This window comes from Manacus candei, unplaced genomic scaffold (assembly GCF_025592945.1).
Source record: "Manacus candei isolate 608988 ecotype Guabito, Panama unplaced genomic scaffold, ASM2559294v1 h1tg000159l, whole genome shotgun sequence".
Taxonomy (NCBI): Eukaryota; Metazoa; Chordata; class Aves; order Passeriformes; family Pipridae; genus Manacus; species Manacus candei.
The window spans coordinates 3,687,210-3,703,208 of NW_026138207.1; the positions used below are offsets into that span (position 1 = coordinate 3,687,210).

Here is a 15,999-nt window from a genome sequence, read left to right on the forward strand (position 1 = left end):
TGTGTGGTCTCTTTCAAGTCAGTGATAAAAGCTCTCACCTAGTCAAGTTGTGCAGCATTGTCATGATGTCTACGGCATCCTAAGAGCATATTCTTAAAAGCAATTGATGCTTAACTCAAAAGACTCACAATGATTACAATATCCTTACAATATTCTTCACTAAACTGTACCTTGATTAACAATCATTACCAAAAAAAAAAAAAAAAAAGTGTTTTACTACTTGTTTCCCATTAGATGAGCCTTTAGCTTCCCAACACCAGATATTACTATGGCAAGAATAAAGTAACCATACAATCAAAAGGACTCTCCTCTGAATATCATGCATACTGTGATTTCATGACTTTGAAGTTTTTCTTGCATGAATCAAACACTCCCTCACTCTAAGTCATATTTGCCAGGTCTTCAATTCTTCTTGTACCTCTTTCATGAACACTTCTGAGTTTAACAGTATCCTTTTTAGCCTGGTCTCCTAAATGTACAGGTTTAGGTTTTCTGTTTCTATTTGTCCACCAATCTCTCACTGATGACTTCTTTTTTTAATCAGTTGGTGATTTCTGCAAAATTTGAAAAAGTGGTAGATATTTCAAAAGATACTCAAATTCTACTAATTTTGTTAAATTCAAAGGCTTTGCAGAGAAGAAAGCACCACTGGATGTCCCCGGGAAGGAATATGGCAGTTCATCAATTCTCAGCAGCTTTTGACTCATAAACAGTGAGAGTCAGCTGTCACACTGTGCCACCTCTTACCAGTGTGATGTTTAGGCTGGTAGGGTGGGAAACTGGACAATACAGCAGTGACAAACAACTTAACTAAAAGGGTAAAATCACCTGCAGTGAGTACATCTACAGCTGTACACAGTCTTGTTTCTGCTTGAAGCCTGTAAGAAATTACTACAAAACCATTAGCTTGGGAACAAGTCAACTATAAAATGAGTTAAAATTAATTGCAGACACTACTGCTTCCAAAAGCTGAGCCTCCTTGACAATTTCTGCGCTTGTTGCATTTTCTTTCAGAATATTTCCCTTTTCTCATGATTAAAGGAGGAACTAGCAACCTGTCTTGTACAGTGGGAAGGAGAAGAGTGGGACAGTGAAAATGACTGATCTCAAAGTGCTATTAAATTAAAAATGGATATTAAAAGACTTTTAATCTTTCTGACTCATAAGTGCTTTGTATGTTACAAATACACAATTAGCAACATAGATAAAATTTTTCACAATAAACTCTTACCGAAATTGCCAGAAAATGGCATTCAAGTCAAAGATTTACAACAAGAAAGGGGAGTAGGGAGAGTATAGTAGATGCCAGGTGACCTTAGCACAGTGGACTCAGCAAAGAACTTGGTCATAGTATATAAGCAGTTGCATTCTCAGTACAATAATATACCCAGTAGCACATGATCCCTAGCTCATCCAGACAGAGCAGGGCAAAAGATATTTTCTCATTATTGCCACACACACCGTAAGGCTTCTTGCAATAACTTCCTCTCAAAAATTCTTCTGTGAACAATGGTGTTAATAAAGAGTATTTCCTATGTATTGTTTACCATGTCTTTACTTTCCTTATATTTGAAAAACAATCAAACAAACAAACAAAAAAAAGCCACCCAACTTTGACACCTGAGGGAGGCCTTGTAACTTCCCCTTTACCCCTCAGCTTCTCCTATTCCTATCATAACTTGATGTCCATCCCTAGTTCTCTGTTCTGCTACCTAAATACAACGTTGGCAAATATCGCTCTTGGAACAACACATAAAGAGATCTGCAGACACAAGTGTGATTTTTGAGTCCCATCACACTGCTCCTTTACAAACTTCTCCAGCACTGGTTTTCCTTAAGTGCCTGCCACAAAAGCTGTAGAAATCCCAAGAGTCATTCAGAATGAGACAGCACATAAATTTTCAAGAAGGGCAAGAAGGAGGACCTCAGAAACTACAGGCCTGTCAGTCTTGGTGCCTGGCAAAGTTAGGGAGAAGATTATTCTGGCAAGTATTGAAAAACACCTGAAAGACAACATAGTCATTGGTCACAGCTAACACAGCTTCATGAGAGGAAAGTCCTGCTGCTTATCAAACCTGATTTCCTTTTATGACAAAGTAACCCACCTAGTTGATCAAGGGAAGCCAGTTGACGTAATCTTTTTGGATTTCAGTAAAGCTTTTGATACTGTCTCTCACAGGATCCTTCTGGACAAAATGTCCAGCACAGCTGGATAAACACATCATGCAGTGGGTGAGCAATTGGCTCACAGGTCGAGCACAGAGGGTAACAGTGAATGGGGTAACAACAGACTGGTGACCTGTGACTAGGGGGGTTCCACAGGGCTCCATCTTAGGCCCTGTGCTCTTCAACATCTTCAGAAAGGACTTGGACACAAGACTGGAAGGGATGCTAAGCAAGTTTGCAGATGACACAAAACTGGGAGGAGCTGCTGATTCCCTCAAAGGCAGGAAGGCCCTGCAGAGAGACCTTGACAAATTAGAGGACTGGGCAATCACCAACCATACAACAACTTCAACAAGGGGAAGTCCCGGATTCTGCACCTGGGATGGGACAAACCTGGCTATACATACAGACTGGGGTATGAGATGCTGGAAAGCAGTGCCACGGGAAGGGACCTGGGGGTCCTGGTTGATGGCAAGTTGAAGATGAGTCAGCAGTGCCCTGGCAGCCAGGAGGGCCAACCCTGTCCTGGGGGGCATCAGGCAAAGCATCGCCAGCCGGTCAAGGGAGGGGATTGTCCCGCTCTGCTCTGCACTGCAGCAGCTTCACCTCAAGCACTGAGTGCAGTTTTGGGTGCCCCAATATAAGAAAGATATTAAGCTCTTAGAGACTGAGTCCAAAGGAGGGCAATAAAGATGACAAAGGGCCTGGAGGGGAAGCCGTATGAGGAGTGGCTGAGGACACTTGGTCTGCTCAGCCTGGAGAAAATGAGACTGAGGAGAGACCTCATGGCAGTCTACAACTTCCTTGTGAGGGGAAGAAGAGGGGCAGGCACCGATCTCTTCTCTGTGGTGACCAGTGACAGGATGCAAGAGAATCATTGTGTAAGAAGAGTTGTGTAAGGGGAGGTTTAGGTTGCATATTAGAATAAGGTTCTTCCCCAGAGGGTGGCTGGGCACTGGAACAGGCTCCCCAGGGAAGTGGTCACAGCACCAAGTCTGACAAAATTCAAGAAGAGTTTGGATGATACTCTAAGGCACATGGTGTGACTCTTGGGGACGGTCCTGTGCCGGTCCAGGAGTTGGACTCCATGATCCTTGTGGGTCCATTCCAACTTGGCATATTCTGTGATATTCTGTGAAATTTACCTTTGTATTATGCTAAATATGGTGTTCTCCAAAGAGCTCACGTTGCAAGAAAACTAACTAATTTTTCCAAGGGCCCTACCTCAAACGCAATTGAACTGATTGAAGTGCTCCAGCTGATCATCATTAAAGGACATCAGTGAAGTAAAAAGTGTAGACATTTGGGGTACTATCGGTGTATTGAATGTGCTAACAATTCATGGTTCTTGAAATTTTTTACAAATACGGTGATCTCAAGCACATTTAGAAATTAAGTCATTTATCAAAAGGATTTATGCTTGAATAGTTTGCCTCCATTTATAATCTCAGTCTGTGTTTACTCTGTGTAAAACAGGAAGTACACTGACGTTATTTAAATAGCAGCACTTACTGTTAAAACTGTTGACTTTAAAGAGTTATATTCAAGTCTTGAATTACAAACTCAGTTTTATACATATTCCACAGTCATATGATGACCATTCAATCCAAAACCAGTGAGCAGTTTAAAACATGTTTTGTTGGAGGAGGGTCTAATCGAAGTTGCTCTTGATTAGGATTATAGAAAAGAAGATACCTGTTTGTGATTTGCATAAACAAAGAATTTAATGAACAGCGGAGAAGCATTGAAGAAAAAAGTGAAGAGTGTGAAACAAACCTCATTTAGTGGGAAATCCAGCAGTAGGAGAAGATAGTATTTTTATACATGAGGAGGTTTGATGGAGAGTGAAGAGTTTAAACTTGATTTAGGCTACAAAACAGCCAAGAGAGGTTATGGTGGGGATGGAGAAGCAAAGGGGAGGCAGTGTAACCCAATGCTACACGAGCTTGGAGAAACAGAAAAAAAAAAAAAATCATGTACTATGTTAAAGCCTTGGGCAGAGATACATATCTGTTCTTTCTCTCTTCCCCTCCTATTCCCCAAATTTCACAGTATTGCAGCACTCCACAATAAAAATACCAGACACTATGTGATCTAACTTCCAACCACTTTTTCCCTACCACTTTGTCGTGAAACCCATATAAGATTAAAAGCATGATCAAGATGCAATCCTGCAGGAAAAGGCATAGTTTGATGCAGGGTATGCTCTCTAGAGAAAGAAGATTGTAACACATTTTAATAGATGTATGAGTTTATTTAAAATGAAATCTTGAAACCACTTTATGCCTTCATTAGCATTCCCTCCTGGGAGCAAACAGAAGTTGAACTTTTTCAAAATACTGTGAGTTGACCTGATTGATGCGTACATTAAACTGGTCTGCTTGTAGTCAGCAATACCTTTTTTCCCCTAACTGATTCAGTTCATATTTCAGGCAGGAGAATAAGCTTCATTTGACCCTGCAGCGAGTTCAAAGCTGTATGTCTGCAGTGGAGTAGAAACTTCTCTAAAGCAACACAAACATACATTCTCTAAACCTGTAAGCAGCAAACCCAAAAGGCAGGGTGGTTCAGAAACCCACTCCGAATGTAAGAGCGCCAGGAGCTGTAACATCACAGGAAGAGCAGCCACTGCCAGCTCCTGCCTCATGCTACTTCCACACTCAACAGGAGCTGCAGCTTTACGCCAGGCCAACATACCATCAACAACCTGAGTCCAAGTGCGGCTGCCTCACATAGTAACAAAGCAGTGTCATCAGCACACTCTCTCCATGAAGGAGCACCTCCTGGTTCCTGCTGACATTTTGCAGAATACCACCTCTCATCTGGAAAAGGAAAATACAGTATGGCACACCACACTCAAGAGAGGAGCAAACTGCTCTGACAAGTCGCAAACTCTGCTCTGACAAGTAACCAGAGTTCACTCAGCAGCACCACCACATATTAAACTGGAATACTATGAGAGATTAAAGAAATTGCACCAAGCTAACGAGTCACAGTGTTTTCTGCATTAAAATTGAATTCAGAAAACACAAACAAAGAACCCCCACAAAATGGCAGAGAAAAATACCATCTAAAACTTAGTTGGCCATCCTGTCTGCAGTCCTGCTTTTCCTTCTTAACAGCATTAGAAAGAAAGTCACAACAGAAAGCCAACAAAATTTGGTCTTCAGCATCAACCGATACAATATAGTCATGCATTTCCAACTTTTCTCTTTAGTCCAACTCTTCAGACAGTCTTTATCTATTCCTGGGATATGACGAAGATAGTTATCTACAAGAAAGTAAACTAGCTCCAACATAAACAAGAAAATCAGGGAACAAGCTAGTTAAGTAAAGGAAAATTCTCAGATGACTCCAAGATGATGCCTGTATGTTTTAATGTTACACAAATGCATTTAAGTATATTCCACGAGTGAAGGACTAGCTGGACTTCTCCAGTTTTTTAAGGTGTCTCCAAATGCAGTCACAGGTGACAGCAGAAAACCTTCACCCGACAAGATGGGATCGTGTTTTCCTCTTTAGTTAAGGATGCAGACTGCTGATCCACAAGTACGAATGGCCATTATCTCACCGCTTCCAGCCAGACTTGACATATGACTTTGCCCTTCATGAGTTGTGACCAACAAAAGAGAGAGTCTGAGCCTCTAAAATTTTCAAAGTGAAACATCATTTACCTTAACCTTAAAAACATAACATTGCGTAAGAGAATTTTAAACAGTTACATAAAGTCAGTCTGATCTAGGGCAATGGTTGTCAACTGGTGAGTAGCAATGTTCATGGACAAGGAAATTCAAATCTATAATATGAGCAACCAGTGACAAAGGTCAGATGCTGCTCTCTGCATGCTCTGTGCTATATTCACACGGCAAAGAAGGCTGGGGAACCATCACCAAGTCCCAGCACACCCCTAGGCAAAGACCTTCTGCTTTAACCACATGTGATAAATGACATCTTCCTCCTTACCTTCCTCTTCCTCTTCAGAAGGCTTTTAAAGCTCTTATAAGCCCACAGCTCAGTCACTGTTCTTTTAATAACCTCTGAAGTGTTTATCTTAGGGATGTCATATCTACTTATTGTTTCCTTTCCTGCTTGCTCTTGCAAACTGCCCATTTAACTTTGTTCCACATGGTCGGAATACATCTTGTAGAGCTCTCAAGAGAGTTGCATAGCATTTAACTCTTAAATTAATGCAGAGCAGCCACATCTTCCCCACCTGAGCAACAAATGTTTCATTTACCAAATAAAATTTCAGCCTTGATAATGTATTTGTAGACGTATGAAACTTAATGGAAAACTGTGGCTACTGAACCACATACGTGGTTATTTAGCTATATAGATGCAATGGATGGGAGAATAAAAGAAGTGGGGGGAGGGGAGAGCTCTCCAAAGCAGATGTTTGCAAGCTTTTTTAAAACTAAGAGACAAGACATAAGACAACACTTGAAGGAGCAGCTGGGGACACCGAATAAATACAGACATTTAAATGTGACTAATTACATACACATGCTGGAATTCTCAAAGGATGATCAGGGAGCCAGGCTCCCAGCTCACTCTGACTTTCAACAGGAGTTCAGTGGCCTGTTCCTTCAGGCATGCTGCAAGATGTCATCTTGCTAAATACAGAACACTACTTCTAAATGTTGCCTCTAGTAGCTTAACCACAGCGAAGTCTATGGATTTCTACGAAGCTAACTGCAGGAGCCCTCCTCTTTATTAAATAAATACAAATGCATATATCTGCTATTCCTGTTGCTCTGACAGATGAGAGAAAGTTGTCTGGACAGCCAAGAGGCCTCACAGCCTCTGGGGCACCACCTTTCTGTGCTGAACACAAATATGCTGCACAGAAACTGATCTAATGATGGTGAGGAAAGGTTTACAGAAAGTAAAGTTTCCTTCTGTTGAGAAGCAGGAAGGCTATCTTGCATATGGAAGGTAGCGGCTCATAAAAAATTTAGGGAGAAGTATGTACCATTGTTTTTCAGAGGTATTAATGGATTATGGATACAGTGTTCATGACTTAATTCAAACACTTCAACCTAGCACAGCTGCAAAAAGACCATCTTTCCCTGGTCCCTGCTGCTCATTTTCCTTCCTCTGCATTACAGAAAAAGAAAAGTGCAGTTTCTAGGACACACAGCATTAAGGCATATTTCAGCTTAAAAAGCACAAGGGGAAAAAAAAATAAAATACACCATTGCTCAAGCAGCTGCCAGGAGCTGTGTGTCAGCACAAAGGGGTGTGTATGGACACAAGCAGCAGGAAGCATGGGAAAGTCTTGACCACTTCTTTCCATGGCCTCAGTATCTTAAAAATGTTCATAAAACTACAGATTGATTTCTGGCAGGAGACAAACCCCTTGACAAACAGGAGGTGGCCTTCACCACCAATGGAAGGTAAGGCCAGATGCTGGTAGTCACAACAAGCAGTAGTTGACTGTGCAGAGGGCCAAGGTGGCTGTGGCTGTAAAAATTGTGGAGGAACACAACATGAGATCTTTTGTGAGTGAAGGACAGAGAGGGGAGAAGCCAGAATGTACTGAGTAAGACTTTCTTTCTCCTAGCACTCAAGGTGACTCACTATGCAGCACAACAGTATTTAGCACAAATGCAGTTTCAGGAAGGTACCAGGCCACAAAGGCCATGCATGTTGTCTTTTATCTGACATACACTTGGGCAAGGTCTGTGCTCAGCAGGCTGCTGAGTCTGCTCTCTCTGTATGATGTGAACATACGCATCAAGTGCCGGCATCTCAAGTCCTGTAACTGGGATATGAGGGATTTATGAGGACTCAGCTGACAATTGTGCCCAAGCCAGTGACCAGGACCACTAGGTTTTGCACCAGTTCCACAGAGGGAGCCCACAAGTAGCAAACTGTTCCCAGAAGGAACATGCAAGTGTGAGCTGTGGTTCTTACAGAGGAAGACAGCAGAAGTCAGTGGGGGACACAGGCAGTTTGAGTGTGGTGCCTACATCTGTACTGTCAGTGTAACTTATAAATCTACTAATGCTTCTCCTTGCAGGAATTCAGTCCAAGAGATTGTGCTGAAGCAGCTGGCAGAGACTAGGGTCTCTGAAGAGCTTTGATGAAGCACAACAGTTTAGTGGTTTAAGACTAAATGAAAGTATTGAACACTTCCTAAGGAGAAGCTATTAGGTAACAGTTTTTAAGCTGCTTTTTTTGCTTCCTCGGCAGGGGCTAAGGAAGCAGACATGCCTTTTGCATTTTAAATAATCTACTACTTAATGTTCAAGAGCTCAGCACTTAATTTCAATTTGACCTTCCACTGAGATGAATTTTTCCATCCATTCATCCAGCTGATTGTTCACGGTGTGCTCCATGGGACTGCAGACTGGCTCAGCAAAGCCCTAGCCACTTTTGAGGCTTTCTGGAATGCAGAGGTGGCACTGGGAACAGGTTCAGAGGGCACACAGACAAAAACCTATGGGTAAGCTTGTAAGAAAACTGATCTTTATTTATTTTCTGGAGAGGTAAAAAAGCTTCCCAACTAGGCCTAATCTTCATTCAGCCTGTATATGTGGTCTTTGAAAACAAGCACTCTTCTGGGGCTTAAAAAAGGCAGGTGTCTCTAAGGTATTTTTAAACAGCTAGCCACTGGAAGCAGCTTTTGTTCTCCTTGCAAACCTGAATTGTTTAATTAGATATATCTATGACATCATTTGCAGGATAGTGTTTATCTTTGCAGCTAAATGCTTCATTTAAAAAAAAAATAATTTTTTTACAGGTGTTAGATTCATCGGAAGAGTCTGGTTTTAAGATTAAGTGATTCTAGGTTCTCACTCATGGTTTTAGAGCCTTGTCTTACTTGCTCACTGTAAGAAATTCATAAGCTGTTCACAAGGAAATCAGTTATTTTCACAATACTCAACTGGAAGCTGCACTTTTCTAATATACCTAGTCTCTGCTTTTCACTCATGACCTAACTATAACAAAGGTTCTGCCTCCCCTGCCTTTGCTGCTCTCCCCACTGGCAAATTCCAGCTACATAGACATTTAGCTGAGCATTGCTTAATTACCACACTCTTTTCTTACATGCCTAAGTATTAGAACCAAACTAACTATGAACAAACCTGAAGGAGATTTCAGATCATGTGGAAAAATGTTAAGACCTGCAGTTTGCACTACACCTTCCTAAAGCAAACAGTGTGGCATGAAGAAAATGGTGGACTACATAATGAAGTGCTTTTTTTCCCCTCATGTAATCATTCCCCTTTATCATTCCTCTTCATGATTCCTTTTTTATTAATCACACATGAGACATTGCCATGAAGACCTGCACCAATGGAACTACATACTCTAGAAATATTTTTCCCCCTTATTTCTTTATCTAAGCTGCTAAGTGCTACTCTCACTTACCACTCAAATAACAAATAAACATGGAAACTAGCCACAGCCAAACAAGTGCCTAGGTCAGATACAGAAGAGAAGGTGAAAAAGGGAAAAGTTAGTATCAGCAGACAAAAGCTTGCTTGAGCTCCGATTTTCAAATTTTGTTTCCAAGAGTCAAGGGCTCATTTACTGAACAATACCTTGCAAATCACGGTTACAAAATGCTTTGCAAACCAATCTAAGTTTTTTCTCTGCATTGTAAAAATTTAATGGAATAGTCTTCAAATCATTGCCATATAGGCAAAAATTTGAATAAAGCCTTAAAACCTGTCTGGCTAAATGAACAGACAGGTAGAAAAACATGTTGCACACTGCCATACTGTTAAAAGTAGTCACTCTTACTGCTTTCCATGAAGCAAGAAGCTGCATGTATTACATATATAGCAGGACCGTTTCAGACAGCTATTTCTAGCATTTCAGGACTTTCACTGAGAAATCCATTGGTACTGTAATGTTATCAGGTCTCACTTAACAGAAGACAAAACCCTTAAAAGAAAACTCGCTGTGGCATGACACGCTCTTGGAACAAAACAAAGGGAGGTAAACACTTCTGAAGGCCCTTCTGTATACCACCTAACTATTCAAAATAGAACATGGTGAGAGTGAAAGAATGTTTCAGTTAATTTATGTTTGCAGAGGCACAGACACCACAGGGTCTTAACCACAATTGGGGTTCAAAAGACATGGACAGAGGCCTCTAAGGCTGCATCACTCCTCTAAGGAGTGCAATACATATCTCCAGAAAGGCCAAAGCAAAAAAACCACCCAACCTGGTATTCAGTATAACTGTGCTCTCTTCTCTAAGCATAGTATCCTCCAGGCCTGCTCTGAGTACAATTCAAGCTCAGTGATAAGTCCACTGTCCTGTATGTCACACATGCATATACCCTCTCTCACAGCAGACACATGGAGTAGAAAGGCAAGAAACTGCCTTTTCCCACCTTCTATTTCCCCCTCTTCTGCAAAGTCTTAGGATCTACAGCAATACAAACAACACTTCAACAGAAGACACCAGCCTAGGACTTGGTAGATACAAGTTTGCGCTCTGATTTCTCAGAACGTGTGGTAATCGTTTGGTCTGTGCAATGGAAAATGACATGACGAGAGTCCTCAGGTAGTAGTTAGAGGAAGGTTGGGCCCTCCAGGTGCTGCAAAGCTATACTGACATAGCAATTTTTGTTCTGAGATACAGCAGTTACTTAACAAGTTCACTCAAACTCAGAGCCTACAAAGCAACTGTCACCAGACTATCCCTGTTATTCACTCTGCCTCTTCACAGCAGACAGCAAAGAATTCAAATGTACCTAATCCAGAGCTCTGATAGGACCTGTCAGAAGCCAACCAGCTCTGCCACTGCTTCTGAAGTAGCCACCTGCAAGTGTTTGGTGTGGTCAGAGAGCAATGGTCTTCCAGATTTCTACTCAAGAGGACAGCAAAATCTTACTCCCATCTGAGTCCCGTGGCACCTATGTTTCAACTTGAATGAGACTGTATTGCTGATTCTGAGGCTGCTTTAAAAACTGATGGCAGACGTGTTTGTTAAGTCAACTCTGTAACACACTGTCACCACACAAGTTGTGCTACAAATTGCTTAACTGGTAAGGTCCTTAATGAAAATAGAAGCACATTATTTTATTACCCTTTGATGTCTTTTTAGTATTTATGCTATGACTAAATTGGATAAAAGATTTATTAACATTTAAGGCTATTACAAAGAAAATGATAACGTGGAGAGAAGGAGAAAATGAAAAAATCTCACATCCCATAAATTCATAGGGATATTATTGATTAAGAACATTTAATGTCCAAATCAATGTTTTGATTCCTCCAACTATTTTTAAATGAAGTACTGCATATTTGTGTGTTTCTCATAACTCTGCAGTTACATTTCAAATCCTACCGTGTTGCAAGTTTATGGCAGACGACGCCAGTGTCTGTTATTACTTCACTCAGTCTCAGCTCGAGGTGGACCTTCCCCTGAAACACACCAGAAGCACCAAAAAGTTAGTTTTATGCATACTCAGTCAAACCATTCCAACTTAAACTGAAGCAAGCCAGCTAGTGCAAGTAATTCCAGAAGAAGCATAAAGATTAAGTAATAACTGTGTAACTATGATCTTTCAACTGCCAGAGAATCCAGATTAGTAGCCATTTATGCATATTTCAATGCATACTTCCCACCATTATCTTATCTCTGTATGTTTTACCTATTAAAGGATAAGGAGTATCACAAAAATGTTGTGTTGGAGCTTTATCTATAATTAGCATTTCAAATATTAAGCAAGTATCTGCAACACTATCATTGAAAAGCTACCACAGAAGTGCATTATAAATTATCACCTATATGTTTTAAACATTATAAAAATAAAATCTATTAAACAATATAAATTGTGACACAAGTATCAGCAAAACTATACTGAACAACCAAAAGAAACCCCCACAAAAAACATTCAAACATGTTGAATGCTATTAGACAGTCTTCATTTCCTTACCATCACACTAACTTTACTATGACTTGGGTTAAGATATTATATATTGAAAGCTGGTGAAGGCAGTTCAAAGCACAGTTAGGAGTGCAGCAACAATTAAGTAGCCTGGTCCTCTTAGGCTGAGCAGTATAAACAAACCCAGTGCCCAAAAACTTGTCCTGAAGAAGCCTATGAGATTGTTTCTTACTGCTACAGTCAATTCTCTTCCTTTCCTAGTGTATTCCCTTCCCTTCCTAGTGTATTCCCTTTCTCAGTTCCATTTTTTCTGCCTTACCTTGAATGCATATTCCATACTTTCCTGCACTTCACTCTTTCACTCTTCAAACCTCTATCACCTACTTATACCTTTAGTATTCTGACTCAGCAACAGTTTTTCCCATGCCAGGGCTGGAATATAGACCTTTCAAGTACATGTGGCAGATGATACTGGTGTTCATCCAGAAAACTAGGAAGACAGCCTCTCCAATCTGTATAAAAGCCCATGGCTGCAGAGGTATCACAGCAGCTCGCTGGCATTTTGAACAGGGAAGGACCCAAATACGTGTGTTAGTTTAAAAACAAGACTCCTGCCAGGTATCTTTTGCCTCATTTTAAACAAAACAATTAAACCCCCCTGCCCAATGTAAAACCCAAAGGTGTTGCATTTCGCTGTCAGACTCCTGATCCATCTCTTTCAGCAAGACAGGTATCCTTCACCCTGTCAGTGTGCACACAAGTCAACATGTGTCACTGGCTTCTGAACTGAAGCCTATCCTCACGCATAAGAGCAGGACTTCTCTGCACAAATGCATAAAAAGCCACTTCTAAATCCAGCTCTTAAGGACTCTGTACCACTGCAGTGCCCACTGTACTCATACATGACAAGAGCGGAGTACAGAACCAGCTAAGAACTCTAGTTAAGCACTTTGGTTTTCTGCCTTCTGTTTTACTATCTTTTCCCTTATTCTTCACTGCTCTCTCTTCCACTGGTCAAATGTTTAATTACAGGAACTAGACCATTAGACTCTGGAGAACAAAGTTATATTGTGAACAGGTAAAAACATTTGCTGCTATCTTGCATGCCACCTTTAATAGAGAAATCAAGATTAATACAAGTTTTGAAGAAACTGAGAGACAGGAACAAAGATCTAAAAACTCCAGAGAAAATATCCTTTTGTAGAAAAATACTAAGGGAAGAAAATGTTTTTATAGAAATATTTATGCTTTTTATTTATTGTAGCTTTCATTTTTCTCTTGTGAAGGTTTTGAAAATGGTCAGCTGCTCAAAAAGTGACTCAGAGCTTCATACAGCAAAACAGAGGTCATGGGATCACTAGGACCAGCAGCCTACAACTATTCCCAAAACACCTTCCTGTGTTTTACTTCCAGTTAGAAACTCAAATACCTTAAAATAAGGCTGGTAGGGTTAATTCACAGAAAATGTAACTCCTACATAAACAGAATGCTTTTTCCCAAATCAATTAGGCAAAATGTAAGGATTCACCTGAATAAGTTTACTCCTGTGCTAGGTTTAGCTAGGTTTACAAAATATCAGATAACTCATTTTTCAAGGGGAAGACTGAAAACTGCAATAAATCAGTATCATAAGATCAAAAGTTAATCTATTCAACAAGAAGGTCAACTTATAATGGATTAAAAGTACCACAGAAACAGGGAATTGCCATGATCTTTACTGACAGATTATAAGAAAAAAATTCATATTTTTATTATTAAAAGAATTACTGTGATAACAAGAGTCTCCAATTGTAGTAGATGTGCAGTTATAGACAAAACTCACAAGCAGGAAAGGTTAGATAATGCAACAGGATAAAAAAAAATACTGTCTCTGTTTTACAGCTGAAACAGTGCCTTGATCCTGCTCAGACACAATCCCTTTTTTGGAGTCAGCACCTGAATCTAGGCTCAGTCCTGGGCTTTAAGGTCATTAAACTTTTTTCCCTTCAGCACATCAAAAAACCTTTCGAAAAATCTGGAGGTTTGACAATTCTGAAGTAGAATGTATTAATTACTCAAAACATTTCCATTAAAAAATATATTTCAGGATGTTCCTAGAAGCAGCTATGCTTATTAGCATAACCTTCTCATCTGGAAGGACAGGACCTTCTCAAGGAACAAGCTGACAGAGTGCCAAGTCAACTGCTGAACACTTCCTTTTCCATAGACTCCAGTTGATACGGAAGGTGAGTTCATAGGCTGTACATCCTTCCTAATCACATCTAACATCACAAAATGGGGCCAGCCAGCTTCCATTTTTCAATTATTGATTAAAGAACCCATCAGTTGAATGAATTTCTTGTAAGGAAGTAGACAATATTCAAAAGGAAATCAGTAACAAACCAAACTTTTGAAAGATCTTACAGAGGAAAAAACAAATTATGTTTGTTAAATATACCCTTTACTACACAAACAGTTATCTGAAAACCAAACTTGAAACTGATCATAAGAAGAAAAGAAAAAGCAGACTTAAGGTCCTGGTTTTATAGATACAGGAAAAGCCTGCCTCCAACCACCTCCTTTCTCCTTGGAATGCAGCTGTGAGTTACTGCAGATTGAAACACTGATAGCACATAAACTCCTGGAAAAGGTAGTTGTCTACTATTAAGCCTCCTGGACAAGAGGTTTGTGATCACCCACCTTTTTCCTTCTCATTAGCCTACTCAATTTTGCTGGGAACTTCTCCCTCGAAGGTGTGAGTGCACCTGCATGGAAGTTTTCCAAACATTTATCCCATATGGGGACACTTTTCCCAACACAGTTCAACTCTGCTCACTGCTCAGTAGTGTGGAAAGAGGGATTATGAGTGCCTTTTGGCTCTTCACTCCTCATCCTGCTGGTAAAGAGTTACTGCAGGTAGTCTCATACTAGCTCCTGGAGATGGGCGAGTTGTAGGAGAGGATTAGGCTAAGCAGGTGACATGAACCACAGCCCACTAGTGACTAATGCCAACACAATATTTTTTTTTGAATCTCAAATTTAGGACTATGATAGCCCTGGTGTGTTGGTTTATTTTCTCTTTCTGCAATTTGTCTGGAGAAATGAGCATTGGAAGAACTCAGTGGCGTACACAGACCATTCCAATCTAGGGAACAACTTGTGTTGTTGCTTTCTCAGTCTTTCCAAATTTTATTTCAGGATATAGCCAATGTTATTGAACAGATCCTGTCTACTTTGAAACCCTCTTAGGTAAGTTTCTAAGATGTCACTTTCTGGCACTGGTAAAGCTTAAAAGCAAACAATAAAACCGAGCCAAACTCTAAGGGTTCACTAAATGCTGCCCTTGAGGGAGTGGGAGAGGAAAGACCAAGGGTGCAGCTATTGCTTTAGGTAAATCCAAACCTGCAGTATTATCAACAGCCTCACATAAGGTTACAGTCTAACAGCAGATTTGAGAGCAGGAGGAAGAGTTTGTTTGCTGTCTACATTTGCTGCTTGTAACAGCTGCTCCTTCCTTTAGCAGAGGGCAGCAGGCAGCTGGGAAAGGTCTAAGGATCATGCTCCAGATCACAGCCTGCCTGCTGGGCCACAGTGCAGCACACAAGAAACTGGAACAAAACCCAGTCTATTGCTGAGGAAAGTACAACAGCTCTAATGAACACTGCATGGATTCATAAATGCTAAGCAAAGCAGAACTGATGACTGCTTGCTCTCCATATGTGCAAGCTTGTCAGAATTGCTCAATAATTGGCAAACGACTTCACATGGCACAATGTTAACTTTCCTGTTTCTCTAAGGGGAGAATGCAGCCATATGGTCAAAATCCTTATAATCAATTGTGTTTTCCTCTCAAATACTTTGATGAGATACAATATGTAGATAGCGTAAATGAAAGGTTTTAATTTCCCCAGACAAATTGTGTTTTGCAGATAGAAAATCCAGGTATGCTACTTTAAAACCACATAAATATTGTTCAGAAGTAGGTGCTCCTTACCACATG

The 15,999-nt window shown here is 40.5% G+C and overlaps 1 protein-coding gene across 2 annotated transcripts in view; it reads right to left on the reverse strand.

Moving 5' to 3' along the window:
- RASA3 (RAS p21 protein activator 3) overlaps positions 1-15,999 on the reverse strand; it is a 128,815-nt gene that overhangs the window by 44,929 nt on the left and 67,887 nt on the right. For both annotated transcript variants that reach the window (XM_051772740.1, XM_051772739.1), the window contains exon 5: positions 11,477-11,553. In XM_051772740.1, coding sequence (XP_051628700.1) covers positions 11,477-11,553 — 77 coding nt within the window. The remainder of the gene's footprint in view (positions 1-11,476; positions 11,554-15,999) is intronic.